Genomic DNA, 25,037 nt, shown 5'->3' on the forward strand with positions numbered 1-25,037 from the left:
CCGATGTGTGGAAAACTTAAAAGAGCCTTTTCGTCTTAAAGTATCTTTTTGCACAGCTGCTTTTTAGTACCCCGATTTCTTACTGGCAGTGGTTTTGTTTTCTCTAATTTAGTTTTTCCCACTGAATCATGATTGCCTATTATTAGACATGCATGCGGTCTGGGTATAATACACTATGTCTGTTCAAAAAAACTTCTAAACTGAATTGAAATWTTAAAGTGAAATTTCAAGCCATAAACATGCTCAGGAAGCTATTTATGAAATACACCAATTGCCTTTGCAGTGATTAGAAAACAATCCATAATTCATTCATAATGAAGCACATGCATATATGTATGCTAGATAACTAAGCTGTCTATAAAGCAAAAGATGTTACAAATCTGATCTGTGCCACAGGCACACAGAAAATTACAGTAAATTCTTACGCATTCACTCTAAGCTACACTTAGAGTATCTTGTAAAAATATAATTAATCCTCATTCATTTTTACTTTTCCTTTATCCCTTAAGCAAATATCTAAGTAATTTCACTCACTTTTATTAGTTTTCCTTCTTTTCTGCGTGAATGGTGACACGAGCTGCTTCCCTGCAGCTGCTGCGAAAGGCCCTCTACAGCCAAAGAGTGCCAATCGCAGCGGAGCTGGAGGTGGTCTCTGAGCTAATGTAGTTCACCTGGAGTAAGTGTTGCAACAGCGTAAAATGTTTCTATGTCACTGGAAGTCTTTATTTCGTGTTAATTGAGTTTAAAGGTTTATAAAACATTTCATAAGAATTTTCTCATAATGTAATCTCTGTTCGAGGAAAAGTAAAACTGATCATWAAGGAGAACACGAAAACCATCTATGAATCTTGCAACCTAAACTTACATACGAAATCATCCAGATCTCCAAACTGCAGATTGCTATGCACTCTGAGACATCCAAAAAAGTGTTTAAGTATGTGCTTACACTTTGAATTCCATTTATGCGCTTAAAGGTAAGACTGTGATCCTGCTAAATTCACTGACAAAATTCCTGTTAGCTCTATCTTGTTTACTGAATACTGGCCTAGAAAAAAGGCAAATGAATTCGCTGTTAATAACTGAAAAATAGACACGTGTGAAATTAATAACTGTAAATTGACACACGTGAAAACTAATCCTAACGCACAGTAGACATCCATCCAATAAGGAATGAGTGAGAGACACATAGATCACTAATACATTTCAAATGAAACAGAGTAAGGAAATCTAGAATTATAATTTTTAAATGATTCCTAATAAAGGGCTGATAGGGTACATGCTAATTAAGCTAAAACTCAGAACAGTGATCTGAACTTCCCATTACAAAAGTACACAGGATATTGCAACTACTGTCCCTTTACCAGACTCAGTAAAAAAAGAGTTGGTACTTCTGTGACTGAAGACAGTTCATTAAGAGAAAACATTTCTCTATCTTACCAAGTTTAGCAAGGAGGCTCCTGGTAGCTAGCAACACCAGTCTGTTTTTCAAAAGGATAAAATTTTAGAAATTTGACATGTGGTCAATATTTTGAAGGTTAGGGAAACATTTCTTACAAAAATGTGTAATATAATGATGTTAAAATGTAAGAAATGTGATCCCCTCAGAAATAACTATGTTCCCATTAACGTGTATTTTTTCAGTTTGTTGTTTGGTTTGTTTTGAAGAGCTTTTGTAGAGGAAGAATTATTCTCTACAAGAAGGAAATACCTAACTATGTTCCTTTTGTCTCAGCCAAGTTATGAAGAAGAAAAACATCCAACTTCTGTTACTCGATGATTATTTCCCTTCCTCATGATCAGAAATTCTAGGCCATGGCTCCCCATTGCAGGCTGTTTGCCTCTCTAAGGAGAGTTCAGCCACTGCTTCTTCTAATTTTATTTATGCTGTTAAGTCTCTACTATGAAAGCATTCTGTCCTACATTTTCTTTTCTTGCCTCAAAAGCAGAGTATTAGCTTCTATAAGTGTTCTGCACAAACTAAATTTCAGAAGAAACATCCCTCAGTTATTTCAATGCATTCAAGAATTCAAGTTATTAAATACAGTCTTATAAAAAAAGCACCACCCTGGCAGTGGGGCAAAAAAATACTAGTTCAAGAGCAGTAGTAAAATACTCAAAAAGATGATTACTAGAAAAGTGATTAAATTAAGCAAACAAAAATGTTACCAGATGCTCTAGAAATAGTATTGAGTTCTCTTAGCTTACAGTATAATAACTTAACGACACAACCTAATGTTACAGTCTAGAAATCTGGTTTCCAAAAGAGGTGAGATTAATGCAAACATATTCTCTATACCTACATACATATGTGTGTGTATGTGTGTGTATATATATTCATACAAACATATGGAAAAATATACATATATACACACACAAATATATATATTTGTCTGTCCTCAAGAACTTGAGATCCCTTTGGCCAATTTGATGCAATGGGGGTTAGATCCTTTGAGCGAAGGATAATGGCCCCTAATAGAGTCAATTCTGACAATTTGCATGAAGAGGCATTTAGAGAAGAAAGAAAATTCAATAGCACCTCCACTGAGCAGCATAAACCTCATCCTTCACCAGATATCACAGCATCTATGTAAAAAAGAGCTGCAAGAAAGAGAAATCCTTGAAAAGAAGGGCTCTAACAATACAGCAAGGGAAAGTATTGTATCTTTATAACACATCAGTACACACACAAAAACAGGTATTTGGTAGTTAAGAAGCATAAGTTTTAATAAATTTATGTTAACACCCAGCTGACTTGTGCCTTTTTGTACCTTCAGAATTACTCTGTTACAGGATACTGGCTCATCACAAATCAATACTGAATCAAACCTATGACACTTACGGAGACATAAGGTGGAATCACAATTATCATCACAATTTATAACAATCGGAGAAACTTCTAGATCTGGTTTCTGCAGCAACCCAAGAAGCAAGTCACTGCCATGCATTCCTGCAATTCTGTGCCAGCTGTCCTTACTGTACCAGCTAAAATGCTAACCAGGTTTATAATGATGAAGAGTCCATGTTCAACCAAGACAATTGCCTTTCGGAGCCCATAAACTTGTCGCACATCCTGCCTCACAGTACTAGGTGGGTGATATTTCCAGCTGTTGAAGTATGCCCCTCAGACATAGAAAATCTGATAAATCTTCTGGTTGTTTTGTTCCCTTACCTCACACTTCTGCAATAAAGACTGTGATTAAGAGGATTAATGAAAATGTCACCATTTATCACCTGAAGCTCAATCAGTAATAGGAAAGTTGGGCCTTCCTTGATTAATTATGTCAAGGGGCAAAAATTCTCATATTACAAATTCAAGACTTGCTGCAAGGTGCTGGAATTCAGTGAGGTCCAAAATGGTAAGGTTCAAATTCTTAAACTTTACATACACTTAGAAGCGCATGCTTGACTTTAAGCCACTGACTAACTTAATTCAATTAATTTTCTTAAATCCCTGTTTTGTCCATATTAGCACTCCATTAAGCTTCCTTCTACCAGCTCCCATACAGCATGAACAAGTTACTTGTCTTTAAAGGCCTCCTTCCATCTGCCTGCCATGTCTCAATTACTGTTGCCAGGCTTCTCTTATTAGAATTTAAAGCAAGGACCTTTGTGCATTTTTCCTATGCTGCCTCTCACTTTAGCGGTAGTTCCACATACCCCCACAAATGCCATTATCATCCTTAGGCTTCCCCTTTGTATGCTGTCTGCAAACAAACAACCAAGCAGAACAAAAACTGCCACTGCAGCATTTGCAGGTACACTGGTGAGGCTGCCTGGGTGTTTATTGACAGGTCAGTTTGCTGAAAGATTCGCAGAGCCTTCAGCACAGAAAAGAACTCGAGCTGATACGGGAAGAAAAGGGTAAAACTGGGAAGTGTGTTTTTGTTTTGTTTTGTTTTAATTRGATTGGTAGTGCTTGCTACAGATCTATCTAATCACAGATTTACTAAAATTAGCAAACAATGTCAGCAACTGGATTGCTAAAATACATCAGTGTGCATGTCCAGTTAAGATCTTTGGATATAATTGAACTGCAGCAGTGAAGAACCTATAAGAAAGGAGCCTTATGCATGCGCTGTTAACTAAATCCTGCCTTAGCAGGCAGGCAGGCTGTACATGGGTCCCTCTTTAAAGTGATCAAGTCAGACAAAAACCAGGGAGCGCTGAAAGGGAATTCTGAATCACACAGTCATACCAAGAATGCCTAAAAATTAGCAAAGTAGTTTTCCTCTCAAAAATAAAGCGCTATGTAAACTAGCTGAAAATGATTCTGGGAAAAAAAAAAGCGTCTGTCATAAGAGAGGAGAGCTAACTGTCAAGTTAGATGTTAGCACATGGGGAAGTGATTTTAGAAATGTATGTATCTGGAAGTCAAGGATAGACTGATTCCAGACATTAGTGTGGTAGTGTGATAACAACCACTTCTCATTCATAAATATTGCTTGTGCTTAAAAGTGCTTGTCTTACAAATAATGATGACCTAGTCTGCTGACAGGTATGTTTTATTCCCAAATTGCTGACCAATATTCTTTCATTTTTTCTGTGCACTAATGATTGGTATATACTAACTGCTTCCTGTTTCATACTTGGATATTATGCTCYCTCAAGCAGAAGATCACACTTCAGTTTTGTATCTGCAGGCCTCACTGTACAACAGGATCCTGCATTCCAACAACAGCTGCCATGTGTGGCTATGTACACGAGTAATAGATGTTAAACTGTAATGCAAAAATGGCACCATGATACGCTCTTAAACTTAGAGTCTTTATTTGCTACACTGGCACACACGATGCAACTGAAAGCATATTATAGGTAAAAGAAGAATAGTAACTACAAGAAGTGCCATGAAAAAACTGACAAGCCCGAGGCTTGTATCTTCTGTCTAGGGATGTAATTTCCTATCATTGAACGGTCTGAAACTAAAAATTTGTACATAACATGATTAGTGTTTCTTGACTTTTTATTATGCTCTGAACAAGAAGGATAAAAAATTTTGCCCTCTCTGGTATCCTGAAAGTTAACAAAGATGTTACAGTAATCTGTCAGTTTGACCTACAGATGCAGTTGTTGGGGAGTTTTTGCACAGACAGAAGTTGTTTTGTTTTTTAATACTCAGTGAAATCAAACTAAAGTACTATTAATTAAACATTAAAATTTATTTGTGTTTAGTGTTGACCAGTCTGGGATGATATACCATAGAGACGGGTGATCCTGCAGTGCTGAGAATACTCCATTCCCAATTATCTTTGAAGGGGGTAGAAAGACATCAAGTACTCACAAAGCCAGCACTTTGTGAGGCTATGCTTTTAATATGTAAAGCAAATTCATTAATGGACTGTTAAATTCCATTTCAGATCGGGCTGCTATCTGCCAGGAAACTATGTAAGTGTTACTCTGGACTGCATGTCTGGTTTTTGGTTGGTTTTCAGAATTCAGTAAGTTTTTTCCCATGCTTCTTAATTCTGCATAAAAGAGCTGGAAAAAAAAATCCTTACCTATTGGATGCTCAGAGATTAAAATATTAGCCATCACAGGTTGCCTGAAAGTTGCATCTTGTAGGTTGGGCTCAGGAAAGCACAAAGGTGTGATGAATTTTCTTTTGCCTGCTTCTTTCAGACCTATGGTGAGTTGCTCTCAACCAATTTTTCTGGATCAGTACATACAAAATTTGACATAAAAAGATGTGGCAAATTCCATACAAAATAGGACATACAAAGTGGTAAATAAGAGCTATCATCTCTTATACGTATGTTCATAAAATAGATGGAAGTAGTGATAATTTTCACTTTCTATTTGAAGAGAAATAGGTAATATTTGTATAGAAAATGAAAAGCAACTTATCATGATTACGTTTCAGATTCAAGGATGAAACTGACTTTCGGCAGGAGAGTTTTCCACTAGAGACAGACACAGAAAGCATTAGTGCAAGAGCCAGTGGTCCTGTGTTTTGCTGAAAAGAAAGGAAGAAAAGAGCATCGTCTTGTAGTCTTCCTTATTAAAGTGTTGTCAATACAGATCAATTTTCATTGCTAAATACTTATTATTGTTTCAACTCTGCTGAGTTTTGCAAATACTTTGATTAATATGTTAACCCAGAAAACATTTCACTTGTACCATATGTAAGTCCTTCTGTATTGTTTGCTGAAATGGCATTCTAATAGCATTGAGTGAAAAATAACATGCTTCTTGGTGTAACATATATATATAAATATAGCAAACCTCACTTCCAGATGGAAATTGCAGCAATTAATGGTTTTCTAAATAGAAAAAAATAATTCAGATAAATTCTTACATGGACATTGTTAACTGAGTTTAATGGTGACTGATTTTGAGTTAGCTAAATTCATTTATTTCTTTTTTATTCCAGGCTCTGTCACTTATCCACATGACAGATTAATTTTTGCTTTCTATCTCATTCTCCAGTTTATGTCTCATCTGTTTCCCCAAATCTAGGGACCCTGATAGTCCTTGGAATTTCTACAGTGCTATTGAAACACAAATGAAATAAGCACCATCTTTGAAGGACTCCATTTCAGTGAAGGATGAGCACTTCCATGAATTTGGCTCATATTATGTCAAAGAAATTTTCTGGGTGCAGGTATTGGGTAAGTAGAAAGGCCATAAATCAACAAACTAAAAAGCTATTTATACTTAAAAAAAAAAAAAAAGTACTAGTCCCAGACTGTAGCCATTCTACACAGAATGGTTAGATCATGTTAGAGCGGCCAAAAGCTATCACCTCTCCCGTGAAGGTAGTTTAAGTAAGTATAGTAGTTATGGAAGGTAGTTTAAGTTTATCCTTATCATTTTGCTTAGATACCCAGAGGCAAGGACAACCAACTTCCCCAGATAAGGAGCTAAGGGCCCTCTACTAACTAAGGAATGCTTGGACCCAAATTATAAGCTGTGAAGCAAAGTTCTCCCACCACAGGCAGGACATCAGTCTCATGTTTTTAGAAGCTAGTTTTAGAAGTAGCTAAAGAACCGAGAGCAAGCAAGTTATTTTATTTTATATTTTATATTATATATTTTATTATATATTATTATATTTATGTATTATATAATTTTATAAGTTTATTATTTAAGATCCTGTCAGTATTTGTATAATTTATGCTTCTATGCATCCTGTATCTTGTTCAACTAAATAGTGACAAAACAATTTATTTCTGTGTTCATTTTTGTAACTAAAGATTTTTCTCCTTTAGGTCTTGTAACTTCATTTAAAAATAGATGTGCTAGATTTCATGTGCTGGAAATTCTTAGATTAAATGATGAACCTGTTTTTCAACAACACTACAGTATGCTGCATGAATCTGCTATTGTAAATCAATACATTACAACACTGATACACTTAAATATACATGCTGTCTGTCACTCCTCCATTATCGGTAGGAGGTTTCACTCTAGAAATCCCAGTTCCTAGAAACCAGCATTTCTTCTCATACAGAAACACTGGAACACAGTCAAGACCGGAAGACAAGGGCAAGAATTAGGCAATAGGCTAAACCCTCCAGTTCATGCATCAGAGTAGTAGATTTGAAGTCAGTGTTATTAGATCAAACTAAAGAGAATATGAGATGCTGGTGTACTGAAAGAAAAGAAATAAGGAACACAAGGTTCCCCTCACCATCGCCTCCACTTTCACTATCGAACTGCTGAGGCTTAGCTTGGTACAGCTGACCTTTGCACACTGCAGTGGGAGATCTGCATGCGTACCCAAAGAAGAGATAACCAGAGGATTCTTCCCTGCTCCTATCAAACTCCTTTTTTAATCTCAGGTTCACCCAGCCTATCATTCCTTCTCTCAGAAAGCATTGCATCTCTTTGATAGATGAGCTCAGGAGAGCAGCCTGTCAGCTTTCCCAAACAAGAAATTTCTAGTTACAAAAGATCTGCTTTTTCCTGGTTTAGATGTGAACTTTCAGTCTTCCCTTTTACCTATCTTTTCACTTTTACAAACTTCCTTCTTCTCTCTCAATATCAGAACTTGGGTTGATCTTAAGCAGGAGTGAAACAAGGGCCACAATGTACATCCATTAAAAAAAAAGGCAAGTTACAAAGAAGGTACAACCAAGGCCCCTAAGGGTTTTCATAACTGTTTTGTGGTAGTTTTCATAACTTTAAATAGTGTTTTTAATCAGATTCAGTACAGAGCTAATTTAGAAATTTTTTTGAATACAAGGTTGTTTGAAAATGTTCCCATATAATCAAATATTTCAATCAGATTTGCAATTTCATTATAATATTTAAATGAAAAGACATTTCAAAGTAAAACCTAAATGTGTGAGATCTCAAACCAGTTAATTTTCATTTTTTGAAATGCAAAAAAATTGAAGAATCAAAAATTGAAAAAATGAAAATATCAAAATTGCATTACAGTAAGCAATTCCGATTAATAAAACATATTTTCTAACTGAAATGTCTCATGTTGAAATTTATTTTAACCAAAGCTCCCAAAGACATAGGATATAGATAGAATCTTAACAAAAATCTGATTGTTTTCTCATTCTACAATATAGCCTAGTTTTTCAGTGTCACAAAATCATAGTTCAGATGTATGAATATTGGATATAGTATATAAGGAATATAAGGAATAGAATAACTTCCACTCTGAAGAATGTTTTATATAAGCTTTTGTACTTGTGAAAATACTTCAGCTGCTGAGCATCCATTTCATATATGGAAAATGTTCACTGTAATAGCCAAGTGGGCAATTTAAAAACTTTTTTTTTTTTAACCTCCTAACTAGGACTGTTTAATTTCCTTCATATATTTGAAAATACTATCCACATTTACAGTTAAGGGATTCTGTTTTGAGCAATTATTGTGTGGCTATAATATTGCTAAAGATGTTGACTGAGGTACCACAAATACTTTGCAGCGTTTAGGCTTATCAGATACTAGCGCTGTCCACAAAGCACCAGCTAACATTCCTGGTAAGCGTCGCTGATGTCCCCAGTGTCCCTGCATAAGCGGGGAGCAGCGAATCMTCTCAGGTGAGAGATACAGTGAGGAAACACGGAAGAAAGTATTGTCTGTAGTTGCTATGACCTTTGAAGACCTCATCACACCAGGTCTGGTGTGGTGTTCAGTCTTTTCCTTTCAGTGATGTTTTACACATCACTAAATTTATGTACATACTTCCAGAAGAAAAATGGATCTATATTTTATTCTTATATCTTAAATTGGTTTTCAAGAGAAAGACTGTAACTTCCAAATGCTATTTCAGAAGAAAGATGTTCATAAGAGATRCGAATCTTCAAGCTGATTTACAAAGGTCACTGGCCTGTGAGGATACTGTTTGTTTCTTAAATTACACGATGAGCACTGAGACAGTATAGCAGGCAATTAAGCTTAGCTCAATTAACATTTCACATTCAAAGAGGAAGAAAAAGTATGTTCTTTCTCAAGACCTATTGTTTCTATTTGAGAAGAGTTGTCTTGTTCAGATTAAAATAGAAACCACAGAAAATCTCTCTTGATATTTCAAGTAGGACTTCTAATTTCCATATCAAATTCACTTTTGGAGAAATCATTCTGAGACGATGAACCTCTGTTTTTATAATGTCAAACTCAGTCTATTGTATTTATATACCAAATTATATGATAACCTACTGTTCAGACATCTTCAGTTTTTGAAAAACAGATACAAAAAAAAATGCCCTGAAGAGTAACTAATTAAAACGGCCATATGGAGCACAAGAAAATGTAACATAATGTTTCAAAAGAGACAAATACTCATCACCTCACTTAAGCTATTTGGAAATTAGACATCCAGTCTAAAATAGTCATTCAGTCAAAGGAGACAGACAGGCACTTCATATAAGCAGGATAAATCATCCTTGGGAATTTTTTCTCTTGGGATAAAAGTAAATGGCATAAATAAGGTTTTATATTGAAAAAAGACCAATACACTTTATCAGTCTCAGAATACCTAATGGACTTTTTCAACTTAGAAAAAAAACAAACCAGACAACAAATGAACTAATACTGGTGTATACTGGGGCAGGAGGGGGTCTTTTTTATTACTTGTTTTAACCTGAACTGACAAGTGAATGCTTAAATTGGAAATAACATAAATATCAGTGGTTTGTTTTACTTAAAATGGAGTTACATCCCAATCCTGTAATACCCAAATCATTGCATTATCTTTCACCAATGGACATGATGGCTGCATACTAAAATCCAATTTGGGGGACTGGAGATTTGAATGAACAAGTATGTTAAGCCTTTGATCTAGATTCAGAAATTTAATTTGCAAATTTCTGCAAGCAAATTAACTATCAAAAGAAAATGAAACTGATTTTATCAATATGGCAATAAAGCAACATTTACGACTGACACAGAATCATAGAATAACAAAGTATATATTAGCATTTACAAAGTACATATTAGAATACAAAATAAAACAATGCTGATTCAAATTAGCGCTCACTGACGATTTTGAGAACACAGTATTGTCCTTTGTCCACACAACAACACCTGTTGTCCTGTCTGTTTTTGAACTGATGTTATCAAATTAATTATTGGTGCAACACTAGCATTATCACCCCAGCTGAACAATGTTGTTCTGAAGCCTCTGAACATGTTCAGCTGGAACAGCGTACTACAGTACAGAGCTGAAACACTGATTTTTAAAGACGAGACTTAAACTGACATCTAGACTGGATCAAGGAAAATCTGCATTTTTTTAATGCTGTTTCCTCAGTTTGGAGATAATTAATCTTTGGCAAACAGTATCATACAGCTGATTTCACAGTACGTATCTTTAAGAGCAAAAAATTATAGGATAAAAAGGAAATAGCTGTCTTATGCTATAAATATCTTTTAAAAGAGCAATCAGAAATCAGCAGACCTGTTTCCATACGCTGAAGCAACTGAAGAACGCCCCCTCCGAGGTTGCCAATGAAGGGCTTGATTGTTAATTGTACTGCGTGTCCAGTACAGAGATCCAGGGATGTGGATCCCGCTACTCATCCAAGAACAGGACAGGGAAGAAAACCAGGGGCTTTACTAACAATCAGAATGGCTAAGGAGCCAGTAATTCGCAGCTGAAACAGACAGGTTAGCATCTCTTTTTTCAACCCCCAGAACAAATGAGCAGGAAGCTGGGAGATAGCTGTGAGCCAGATGTTTCCTTGTAGTCACAGTGTCTGCATTAACTTTTTATTAAGCTTTTTGCTGCATCTATTACCAGGTTATCCAGAGGAGTAAGCAAAAGAACGAACTGTGAAGATTTGCAGAAGGACRTCAGGATACTAGATGACTGATGATAACACAGAAGATGAAATTCAGTCTAGATAAGTGTGAAATGAGTTATTTGGGAAAAAATAATCTAGTATTACATGTATATGATGGACTCTCAGGAGACTAGTACTTCTGAGGAATAAGATTTGGGGATTATGATAAAAAGTTCAATGAAAGTTGCAGATAAGTGCCCATCAGTGATCTGAGAACAGAAATAGAAATTCTTAGGAATTAAATAGATATGGAAACAGAGAACATCATGAAGGCATTCTGTACATCCATAATTTCCCTATATCTTCAGTAGCATACACAGTTCTGACCTACCACCCCATGAACAATATAGAAGAGCTGGAAAAGGTACAGAGAAGGCAGCGAGGTCCTTGCATGGCTTCCAAACGAGGAACAATTAAAAGACCAGCTTTTCAATCTGGAAAACAGACCAGTGAAGGAGGATACAACAGAGCAATATGAGTGGCACAGAGGACAACAGGGACTCGTGTCCCTTTTCTCTTCCAATACAAGCCTTTAGGGGCAGCAAGTGAAATGATCCAGTGGGAGTTTCACAGATACTACTTTACCCAACACATAGCCAAGCTGTGAAATTCTTTATGGCAGAATGTTATGGATGCCAAAGGCTTACGTGGGCTCAGATCTATGCCTATTCTGTTTTATATTCAGAAACAAAGGACAGTGAGAATGTAAATGTTTTTTCTTAGCTTTTGTCATCCAAGAGAGAAGGCAGTTCCTGCGTGCTAGGGACGGCCAGCATCTGAGCTAGCTTTTGGGTCTCAATACTTGCAAGCAGCTTCACTATGTCCTATGTTTCATAAAGTCTATTCGCAACTGACAAAAGAAAAAGCTTTTTTCTTCTGATAAATAAGATATTTTGTATTTAACAATATGTGCTGGCTGGCTTGCGTAACTGCCCTTTGATGTAACATTCAGTGCTCACATCTGTACTCCTTGGATGTGAAGTTGGCATATTTGTGATAAATACATGTAGAGAGTAAAACTACCTTCGTATTTACATTGTCTGGTGTTTCATCTACCTCACCTACCAGCCTTCACTAGTTACTGTCTTACGTCATTTTTTTGCAACAAATTTTTGTTAGTGTTTAGCTTTTAAAATATTTTATATTAAACTATGATTTCTGTTAGTATTCCATAGCCAGGCATTTCTACCCACAATCTTGAACTTCAATATTTGACTTGTTATTCTCATTTGCAGAGAAGATCAAGCACAATTCTGCAATGATGTACTTGACTAGCTTTCCAGCTTTGGAAAAGCTGGAAAAAAAAATTTCGTGACCTGTCAGTTGTAAGGACCTTTGTTTGCTTGGTTTTATAACAATGAACTGTAAATAACAAAGGAAAAAAATACAGACAAGAATGTGAAGCCTCTCCTGCCAACATGGAAATTGCAACTACCATTTAAGAACTCTCCTATCAAATGAGAAGCAGCATGATTATTTTCACACAAACTTTGGAAATTCTGTATAGGATCTTGAATTAACCTGTCATCCAACTCAAAATCTTACAGATAGCAAACTTGACACCATGTTGTGAAGTATATCCCTGGCAAAAGGCTGGTCAGCTGTCCCAAAGAGGACAGGAGATGTTTATACATTAGAAGTTTCACCAAAGAAAAGAAGTTCTGTGATAAATAAACAGATAACAGAAGTAGCAGGAACTCTAAACCAATTCATCTCTTTTCTTATCTAACCTGTCCTCTTTGCAGGACCAGGCTCCCCCCTTTTGGAGCACTTTTAGATATTTCTGATTCCTATGGAATATCAATTATTCTGAGCACCATTTTCAACTGGAAACCAAGCTGCATATAGGTTTGCCACTACTGAATTGGGTTACATTGGTGAAAACCAGGAATACAGAGAGCTAAATCTACCTACCTGTTTTATTCTTTAACAAATTAAAGCAACCGTGCAGTGCCCTATTACTGCCAATTTAAAAAATACATGCATTTTCAGCTTAAAGGCTTTTAAGGCACTCAAAACCAAAACATGCTTCCAACTTGCACCTTTAATGTATTTAAATGCTATTCCATTTATATCAATTGAATTGTTATTCTTCTTTCCACAAAACAGTTGCTGTAATTCTTCTGTCTTTTTCTTAGCTAATGCTGTTGGAAATGACTGTTCTTTTCTTAAAAATCAGATCAATCTGTTTGTATGTAAAACATCCTTTTGTGGTCACTTACTTAGCTGTTAGCATTTTTTCATTTCTGTTTTGTTTTACTTCTGATAGGCTAGTAGTTGCTAGCTTCTGAATATCATCAATCAAGCTCTTGATTAGAAATAGCATTAAGTACTTTAACCAATGTAAGCAAATTTTAAATAAGATGCTTCAGTTCTAGTGGGTCAGAAGATGACTTCCATTTTATTTTATGTTCATTTTCAATAGCAGCATATTATATAAGCACCACTAAATTGATAATTTGGAACAATTAATTCTACAATAGGAGATGGCCCTGTGTGCAGTCTCTCTGAAACGCAAGTTACTTAAAACATGTTAAAAAGTATGCGCTCTTCACTGTAGGCAGCATACGTAACGCCATAAATATAAACATGATCACAACTAAACATGTCTGATGTCCTCAAAACAGTCTGGATAAATGGGTCACCACTAGTATTTATATTCATGAACTATACACATATTTTCTTTCTTAGTCTACTCTGCTTAATACACTGAAGTAATAAGTTTAGGGAGAAAGCAAAGAGCTTTGAAGTTAATCATTCAGCGAAGTGACTGGAAGCAATCTCTAAATTTTTCAGACTTTTTTTTCCAGACCTTTTTTTTTTTTTTTAATAGGTAGCAAATACGGTGGAATTGCGGAAACTTCACTATAATTTTTCCTGCATCACTAAGGACAGCTATCTTCTGGGCACTCTTATGTCCACAGACAGCTGCTACCCATCCTTGTAGATTTTTTTAGGCAGTGTACCTCTGCAGCCATCATTCCCTTAAGCACAAACCCACACTGATGTCCAGACTATAAAGGAAAATCAATATTGGATTCTTAGGTCTACATTTTGTAAATTGATTGATGACTTGGGTATGTCAGCTGATCTGGGCTCAAACCCAAACACAGTAAATTTATCTGATCTTCAGAGATCAACTATCCTTTCTGAAAATCAAGCCACTTCAGGCTGTTTTAGTCTCAGTAATAAAAATCTGAAATCACTTTTATTAAACTTTGGCTTTGTGTTGTAGTTTCCATATGATTTTGCAGCACAGTCAAAATGAGACACTCTTGTAAATTAGAGAATAATAACTAGTATTATTCTGTAACTACAGGAGCATAAAGAGAAACATAAATGCAATACCGTACTTCTACTTTAGCCATCTGTTTATCTATTTATCTTTCRTTATCTGTAGATCACTCAAGATTAACAATTTCATTCTGAGACAAACAGTTTTCAGCCACAGAGTGAAATCATCGATTTTTGCCATTTTGCATTACTGCCGTTGCACACAAAAGCATTAAAGGCTTTAAAAAGAAACAAAAATTAGCAATGCATTCCTTACAAACGCATGCGATAATATTGCTGTGAATAACTCTGGCATTCCAGTAGAGTTTCAAGCTCCAGTGTGAATGACCCTGTTTAAATCAGTGAGTATTTATTCACATTTACAGGATTGATGGTCCATCAAACTCTAAACATCCTCAAGAAATTCCATTTTTGCATTACTGAGTAATAAGAAAGAATATCCTTGAGAAATAACGATTATACAATGTATGCAAATAAATTTATTTGGCATACACGTCAGTATGCCTTTGGCCTCCGAAGGACCTGTATTTCTAGAACTCTGGGATTCAGAATTCCCGTAGAGGATTCATGGCTTTAAACAGTGTCACAGCAGCAGTTCCTCTACAGCGTATTACTCTGCAAGCTAGAAGCTTTCAAAGTCGAGGAAGCCGGCAAACAACTAATACTGATATGGTGCATCAAACAGTGCCAGTAGTAGCATTCTGAACTTTGAGCTCCTGCTCCTTAGCGGCATGCGTTTGATCAAGATCCACGGAGCATCTCTGTGGAGAGGCTTACGCTAATCCTTCAGAGCAGAACTTGGCCCCCACCCACCTAATTTCTATGCAATAAAGTACTATATAAATGCCCCTACCACAAAACCCTCTGTCATTGCTAACTGCTATATAAAAATGGAGTATGTTTACTATTTAATTAGGCCATTAATGTATTCTTTGCTGAAATGCCAAACTTAATTCTTTTACCATGTCAGAAAGCAAAGGAAATGTACAGTGGGATGTTATTTATACCACACATTCAATAAAAGTGCAACTCCACCAAACATACCTCCACAAGCCTGCTGGTGTGTTCTCGAAATATAGCAGCATATTCCTTTATTTCTTTTTCTCTTCCATTTTTAGCAGCTTCAATGAGAACTAAAAGCGGAACAGTGGTATCCAAGAAGGAGTCTGAGATGTGATCTATAATGGCTTTACGAAGCTGTAAAAGAAAGCATTATATTAGTATCAGCTAATTGGACTATGTATTGTAGAATATACTTATTTTTCATGATAAAGATCATTGAAATTATCATCTATTGGTATTTTATAACATAACCATGTACACACTGTATTCTTGCATCATTTGCAGGATGTGACTGAAACTTACTGGAGCTACAATTTATCTATTTTACAGAAAACTGAATTTAATTTTAGGGACAGTTTTAATATACCACTACCTAAATATGCATGTTCATGTGTGTGAGTGTGTATACAGATATATAAGACACTTAAAACATGTATTAGACAATCAAAGGAGCCAGACAAATATTCATGTTCTTTGATAAATAGAATGGACTACTTAAGTGATTTCCCCATATGAAAAATTACTATTAGGCCAAACCTAGTTCTGTCTCTCAGGCATCTTCTCTTGAAGTTCAGATGCCAAGGGAGAAGGCTATTAAATAATGTTTATACTCATATACAAAATACTCTACATCGCATGTTTTCATAATTGCAAAATTACCCAAATGTTTTCTATCATGTTGGAGAAACCAATGATACATTTTGATTAGCTAAATGGTAGCCTTCATGGTAATTACACCAATGAGATTACTGATTATGCCATCTGATAATAGATTAATAGAGCAAGGAGAATAATAAATGAGTCTGATGTTCAATTTTCTCCATTTGCATTAATTGTTCTTTAACTTCTTGCTTAAATTATTAAAGTAGTGTAACATTCTGCTACAATTAGCTCTCTTAAATTAGGTTTAATGTAAGCTTATAACTGATCATTGGGAAATTACTCCACTTAGAGGATATTTTCCATGTTCTAAACCTACATATGAAAATTGTTTGTTCTAATCCTAGAACACTGCAGAAAAGGCACCAAACAAAACTTCATATGCCATGTAACCAACATTATCAAGTTCATTAAATTCTCTACTGCAGAAGAAATTATTTTTTTTTATAATATTTATATAAGTTATTGACTGGAGCAGAAAAGATCACAAAAGGTTGCTAAACTCTTACAGGCCTGAGAGGTTTGTTACCAAAGGAAGTGTTTTCACTTAGTGTTTTGCTCCAAAATACCTACATGAAAACTCCATGGAGGTAAGCATTCCTACAGCTAGAAAAATGCAAACCAACAAAATCTTTTTGATGCTGCTGACCTTGTAGAGAGGACAGTAAACACACACAGCAGAAACAATAGTAGAGAAATCTGTGATGCTCAAAACAAGATTTGGATATGAACTCCACCACTAACTTTTGGATAGCCTCACCATCTAAAGCCAACTCCTATTGACTCACCAGGCACTTGGGACAAACAAGTCTTCCAAAAATGTACAGGTAAGTTTGGAATGTTTTTGTCTTCTGGCTGTAGCTTATTGCATTAGGATATACTAGATGGATACACCATGTGTTCTCATGAGTAATTTGCAAAGACAGAAGTTTTAGATCCCACTACAGAAGTGGACCCTTACTGTCATGTTCACAGTCCTAGCTTTATCCATTCTGCAATTTCAAAAATGAAAAAGAAAGAGATACTAAAAGGTTTCACTACCAGGAACAAAATACATTGAGCCTCCAATCCTGCCAGGTTACCTGTTAAGTATTTCTATGTGGGAAAAGTCCAACTGAAGAAAACAGACATACTTGCCTGCTTAAAATTAACATAAAAATTTCCATTAATTATGTGTCCATTTACCTTACTGCTCATTGTACGGAGAGAAATGTACTGAACTTGCCCAATTTAATTATAATAATCAACAACAACAAACTGTGGAACCTTCTTATCCATGGCTGATGGTTCATTATCTCCAAGAGAAATGCTGTCGGGTTCTGCAAAGCCCAGACTGCTGTACTTGTGCAGTCTTAATGTCTTCTTCTAGAAACTGCAATGACCTCACTCACATTTGTGGTGAGAATGAGGCATCCAATTTTCAAACCAGCAGCCTAATTTTATCTGCCATCAGACAATTCTTTGCTATAGCTTTTTACTGGTTTGCTTGCTTTAATTAACCTTTCACATATAAATTATCGTTATTATTTCATTCTAAGAAACCCTCTATCCTGCAATTCAACAAAGTGAAACACTTTTCTTCAAAAAAAAGATAATGCTGTGCCTTTACAGAATACAAACAAGTTTGAAATGTGTTCCTATTTCAGTTTTGCTATGGAATACATGAAGCTGAGATTTTCAAAAGATGACTCATGTAGCACTAAAGAATGAAGAAATGCAATGTGAAACAAGGAGAGGAAAAAGATAAAAGACGAATTATCTGAAGTGGTATCAATTTCTCTTCATCATAATCATAGTGATCATTTTTTCCATTCCTCTGCTTCTGGCTCTGGCCACCTCTACAGCAAAATGCTAGAAACTAAGTAGCAATATAAGTAGACACATAAACAGTCAAAGAGGAACAGCGCCAGAAATACTCTCAGACAATACTAGGGAAATTAATTTATTGTGCTAAAATTAAAATATACCTGATATTTGTAAGTGAAAGATACTAGAAAGCAGGGGAAGGGTGATGTCTGACAACGTGTTTGATTTTTAAGGTGCAAGGTCTTATTCCTGCCCCTAGAAAAGACTGTTAGAGAATTGGAAATCTGAAGAGTTTTTGTTTTGATATCAGAGGATGAAAAACAAAACAAAACACAGAAACATATTGTTTATAAAACATGGGGCATGAGGTTGTCTACACAAACAGTAGAGTGTAGAGAAGCAAATCTCAGCAGCTGTTATACTGTAGCTGTAATACTATTAACATCAATATCCTGATGAGTACAGAAAACTGTGCTCACAGGAAACTATTTTCTCACGTGCAACACTGACAAAACTCCTGGGAAAAAAGTTTCATTATTAGCGAGGGATCTCCTCATCCCAGGAATGCAATCACCTTTGTGTTCATGCTATCCATGACGAAGAAACAGCACACAAATATTAGAATATCTTTGGGAATAACATTTCAAAAAAAAAAAAAAGTGCAACAACCACAGAAGAAACATCTGTGCAGATTATTCATAGTACACTGAGAAACAACTGGGAGGGAAGAATTGACTCTGATAATTTGTCAGAGAATTAGAAATTGGAAGGAAAAGACAGTTCCTTCCTAAATATTCATACAGCTTTGCTAAGCAGGGAGGTAGTGATCTACATAAAACTGTACACAGAAATGACATGCACACCTCTGGCACAATAGAAATAATACATCAAATCAAAACAAAACAGTTTAAAATCCCCAGAAATGCTGCCCAAGTTCTTGAAGTGAATACAAATCATCTCATCTGAAAAGCCAGAGATTTTTGGAACTTCCAGAAAATACTGCTTTTACGGGCGATGCCCACTTTCGCCTTCAAGTGCTGCCAGACACGAGCCTGCCTTTATCTTACTCACAGTGGTCCACAAAGACATTGCACATGGGTCCATGGGATAACCCATAACCAGCTAGTGACTGGGCCAGTGCTTCTGTGATGGTTTTGTATACTGCACTGGCGAGATTTCAAAATATAACGCCATAAGGTTTCGGCTTCCAATCCAATTTTGCAGAGTACGTTATGCACACTATAGCCCTGAATCTGCTATGAAAGCCTAATGTAATACCAGTTACAGTACACAATACAGTATACATATCCTAAGATTTATTTATTTATTTAAGTACTATAAAAGCTGAAAGAATAAAACAAAAAAATTTTTTAGTAAAAGCGCAGAGAGACAGAATAGCCAAGACCCTGTAGCAATACCTGCAGGCACAGAACTCAGAATTTCATGTTTCGCAGAGCAGGAATTAAGACACACAAAAAGAACTCTTCCTAAAACAATTCTTACCCAATCCACATGTATGAACACAGAATTGGAGGGAATAGATGAAATACTTCTCAAAAACACTTTCCAGAGGAAAATATGGAGAAACCAAAAAGAGCTACTCTGGTTAAAGAAAACTACTGGTTCTAGACTGATTATAAATTGGGCATAAATATTTTGAAAATGATTTAAATAAACCTAGGAATTAAGTTCTTGAACAGATTTTCAAACATAATAACAGAGTCAAGAGACTTAAAATCTTATAAGCTGGCGTTTAATAAACTCATGGACTGTATGACAGAATGGGACAGACTAAATTTGTGATGCAAGTCACTGGGTATCTGATCAAACATATTTCTGATAGAATAGGAGGGGAAATTTGATAGCTAGTTGTAAGCACTTTATTGGTATTATATTCATCTCATCCTTCAAGGCTTCTCCTGGCTGATTATGGTAGACAGGAAGAAATTTCTTCATCATCTCGATGCATAAACTGCCTTATAAGACAACACAGAAAGCTGGCAGGGATATTCTTCCACCAGAGAACTGATGACTAGCCACGGCTAGAGATGGGATGAAGGCCATGKGTACCCATATTCTTTGTGGCCTTAAATTTTCAGATGGTTGGTTGGTTGGGGTGGCCTGGCAGGAGGTGCTAGTGGCATGTTAGCTCTCCTCCCTAACCTGGCATGTTATGTACTTTCAACATCGTTTGCAATTTTTCTCAAACGCGTTTGTTGCCACTGCGAGGACCTAAATGCAGCTGATGTCTATTGCTCACCTTCTGTAGCATGTTGAAGCTGTGGGCTTTGGTCCACGTCTCCCATTACCTTTAGGATACTGGGATGCATAACATTTGGGGGAATGTGGAGTAGATATTCTAAGGACCTTTCTGTGTTGTATGAGTTCCCACAATGGTACAGAACCAGACATCTACTCAATACTAAAGTGAAAGATAATTCAAACTTATTTAAAATAAAATTAAATTAATCTAGTTTTCTAAAGTACATTACAGGTATATTTCTAAAAAAAAAAAAGTGTTTATACATATGTTCTCTTACACATGTACACATGCAGAGTTTTGCCTATGTATATAAATACATTCAGCCAATATCCCATTTAGGAGTTTTTTTCCACAGTTTTAAAAATTGGGATGTATTTATTCTGTGGAAAAGTGTTACTCCTCCAGTATTTCTTTAATATAGAGAAAATCTTCATTTTCAAATTATGGTACTATGAAAGCTGAAAATAGTAATTTGGATAAGCCTGTTTCAAGTCTCCTTTTATATCTTTTTAGTTCCTTAAGTTCTTTACCTGTCTGCGAAGGTCTCTTGTCTTCTTGCACATACTGTCTATTGCAGCATTCAGGGCATTACTTCTTCCTTTCTTGTCAGTCTGTAATAAAAGTGATAGAAAACAAAACAATGGTTATTTATGAACTCTTAGAAATTATGTTCTTTGTTCCTCAGTTTATCAGAGCATTTGGTAAATGTATGCGCTTAAGGATTCTTTTGAATTTCAGTGAGTTTCAGGAACCAGTCCCCCGATATTCACACAATGCCTATGGTGATGTTAAGCATAAACCACAGAATCCAAATGTATACCTTAGTAGCAGTAGGTAGAAAAGCAATTAAACATCTTTTATCTTCTGAATTGCTGTAATACTTTTTTTACAGTCTTTGGTTATTTATGGAACAACATTATTTTAATTATTATTGGTGCCAATCCATTATCACCACATTCATGTGAAAAACCAAGTTCTCTCTCTAAGCACAATTTATAAATTGAGATACCTACAGTGCAGTTTGATAGTGTTTTAATCTGCAGCATTCATTAATTTACTCCTATAGAACAGAATCGGTGAATTTTTAAAATGTTCAAGATGTGCAGCGAAAAGTAAACAAACTATATCAGTGAAAATGGACAATTTTCTTCATTTAACAGCATGTTCATCCTCCATATCTTCTACTCCCCAGCTCTTSAGATATATAAGAAATCTTTAGGGAATCAGTTGTATACTTTCAAAATCATCTAACTAGTTTCTTCAATCTATTTCTGGCAAAGTGTTTACATCATTATTACTATTTGAAAAGTGTAAGTAACTTTTATTCTAGTGCCCAGCATTTTCTTCTATAAATTATTACCATTGGAGTTCTGTATCTACTAGCTGTTTTGAGTAATCTTTTTTTCAGGTTAGTACATGCACTATATGAAAGTTTAAAATGTCTAAAGCAATCACTCCTTCCTCACTAACTGGAACTGCTCTGGTCCAAAGGAAAGAAACCACAAACACTGAAAGCATCTTTACACAAAGTCCTACTTCAGGACACACAACATTTTGAAGTAAATGGACTGGATTCTCATAAATGTAAAGGAAATAGCTATATATATTGACCACAGTATTTGGACTTCAGCTATAGCACACTAGCAAATGTATATTATGAACATGACTGTTTAACTTTTTAAATCATACGAAAATTAATAATAGTGAAAACAAAAGTAGTAATATTGCATCTATCTAGCTGTATAACAGCTTTTTTATATACAACATATGACATTCCAGTCAGTTAGTTCCTCGCTGTACAGAAACCCCTGTCAATATAGCAAAATGCTTAATACTAAAACAGAGACTAGGGATGATCAGGAAAGAGCTTTTACATTAAAAGTGTATACAAAATGACAGAATGTTAAAAGTGCCTTGAAATGATTGGTATATCCTCTATCAGCTTAAGAGAACAGTTATTGTTTAACAATTGAGATTCCATATTCAGGCTGAGAAATTTTCCTACTACTTTCAGTTACTGAAACTGCTTCACAGTCTTCACAGGGAGCAGCTGATCGAACACAGGCCTTGGCAAGAGCCACCTCAAGTTCACCTTGAAACCTTCAAGGAAACTCTGAGGGTAGATATTAACTTTCTATTACAGTAATGTGACCATTTCTTATACCAATACTTGTGCAGGAACCAAAGTAAATAATGACTCTTGCAGTATGTTTTGGAAGCCGTTGCCAGCCTTGACAGCAAAATTGATCCTTTCTAAACTGCTAGTTAAACAGGACCAATAAAAGCATTGTAGATACTACTCAGCTCAGCATATGCCTATGCATTTTCAGATGATAAGGATGCAGTTCCACACTGGCACATCCTTTAAGAGCTTTTTATTTAGGGCCCATTTTTCTAAGAAAACGAAATCAATGTAAAATATTGGGATTTTTTTTAAAGTTCTCTAGTAAATTGTAACTTCAGAGATGGCAACTAATGATACAACTGGCTCTAAGGAAACCTAAAGCTTTGAGGCAGCTAATATGAAATAACCTTGCTCAACAAGCAGCATATAAATATTGAACAGTGAACAGGAAAAAATATTTTATTTGCAAATTTTTAACATAACTGTCAATGGTCAATGTCTAGTAAGCAAACATAACTGTAACTGAAGTTACTCTTCATGTTGGGTTTATCCGAAGAACTAAACACACTGTAAAATGCAGTTTCAGACTGCAGAATGTGGACAGGTCTTTCTTCCTTAAAGAATAATAAAACTCCAAAAAATACGTTACTGTTTGGATAAATCCTTCTTAAAAAAAGATTAAATATTTCAAAATTGTGTAAAAAGTCTATTAAAGTTAGTGGGAGACCTGACTACAAAGTTCACTCTGGAAATAGCCTTAACCATCAACGGCCTTGCACGGTGCTGTCCAGCTTCTTTAAGGTATTGTCCATTGGTCCGAAGTATCTCTGAAGACTGAATTATTCCTTTAAGCTGAGTTTATATTCCTCTGCAGACTTTGAGCTCAGATATCTAAATAGCAAAAACAGTGCAAGCTTCACAGTGCATGATTACCCTTTTTATATACTAGAAAAATAATAGATGTAATATTTTCTAAGTGTGTATTACAAACAATGGCATAGTCAAACTAACGAGACCTGAGCATCTCCACACTGTGTCCTACTCCCTAGTAACACAGCTGCCATGTCTGCACTGGAAATGCTCTTCATCCTCCTGGCAATTAACTTTCTTCGCATGACCGCTGTAGTTAAAAACAAACAAACAAGTCTATCCTGAAATACTTCATTCTTATGCAAAAATCATGCAGTTAAACTCACCCCTTTTTATCTCAGTTTCCCTGCATTCAGCTGCTGTTTAGTTCTGTAAAATATATACAATAATGCCTATATGGCTCCCTTGTGAAGATATGACAAGCAATATCCAGCTCCTATTTCAATGCATTTCTAACACGACACATTTTACAAGCACTAAGTCACATGGTTATTAATACTCCACTAAGTGAAAGCAAGCACTTTTAATGAACACTGTATAGCCTGCAGATAAATGCTGCTTACTGCCAACAACTTGCACGCACTGGCAAATAACATCACGTGAATGACTCAAAAACCACACCTGCAGAAAATCTTTCCTCGTGGATTTTCATTTAAAACTGCACATATCTAAGGGCTGATTCTCCGATGAAATGAATTACCATATCTCCGTTGTTTTTAATGGAGTTAGGTTAATTTACACCAACAGGGGATCATGACCTTCATGGGTGTCACAGATCCTTCTGCATCCTAAGGTACTGCAGATGCAAACTCATATGTTTGCATAGTTACACAGCCTTGAAGGACTCAAGGACACATCTCCAGTGGACTCTTCGGTGGGTACATCTCAACGGTTAATGGTATTAACAAAGACAGCAGTAATTCTACTTTACTGAATTCAAGAGACAGCTTAAACAAAGGAATATAATTATTAGGATAAGGTTTTTAATTTCACTTTGTTTATATTTCTCATGTGCTACAAATGCTTACACAATCTGTCTCTCGTCTGAACACCGATCACTAGATTATAAAGAAAATTTTGGTAGCACTACTTAAGTAACCATCTAATCTCTTCAAGTACTGAAGTTAACAGATAGAGGCTAAATCTGTAATAAGGACAGAACCAGCCATAGGTATTAAAACAGTAAATATTATTAGTATTCACTATGTAAATCAAACACCACCACCCCTTTAAGCTACAATGAAGAATTTAGTTACAACGGAGTTGAAGTACTCTCATTAGCAGGGCTAAAATAAATGAGACAGCTACCCTGGCCAAGTCAAATGGAGCCAGTTTAGTTATGTACCTGGGGTAACATATTCACAAGGCTTAACTCAAATCCTGCGAGACTGGACTCCTTAAAATCCCCTAAAAGTCACTGGAGAGAGAAAGTAGCCACTTTAGAGTCCCCTCTTCCCCAAAACATTCATTAAAAGAAAAAAGACTTTTTAAAGTAAATTGTTATATGACTACACAAGACACACTGGATATGCTGGACCCACCTGAAGCAGGTACCATGATTCAAAACAGAGTAATTCTTTTTCAAAAGTAGCCAGGCACATTCAAAAACACCTAACTAGATTTCAGCTTTCCCATGCTGCAAAGTACAAGGTAGCAAAATTAATTTATTTTATCACATCCATGGGGAGATCAGGTGTTTTCTTAATTCTGTGTTCCA

General features: G+C 35.7%; 1 protein-coding gene across 1 annotated transcript in view; it reads right to left on the reverse strand.

Moving 5' to 3' along the window:
* CTNNA3 (catenin alpha 3) overlaps positions 1-25,037 on the reverse strand; it is a 584,821-nt gene that overhangs the window by 234,050 nt on the left and 325,734 nt on the right. Inside the window, exons 8-9 of the mRNA XM_026059969.1 lie at positions 20,856-20,936; positions 15,579-15,731 (exon numbers count right to left, since the gene is read on the reverse strand). Of these exons, the coding sequence (XP_025915754.1) occupies positions 15,579-15,731; positions 20,856-20,936 (234 nt within the window). The remainder of the gene's footprint in view (positions 1-15,578; positions 15,732-20,855; positions 20,937-25,037) is intronic.

Source organism: Apteryx rowi, unplaced genomic scaffold, assembly GCF_003343035.1.
Source record: "Apteryx rowi isolate R43461 unplaced genomic scaffold, aptRow1 scaffold_162, whole genome shotgun sequence".
Lineage (NCBI taxonomy): Eukaryota > Metazoa > Chordata > Aves > Apterygiformes > Apterygidae > Apteryx > Apteryx rowi.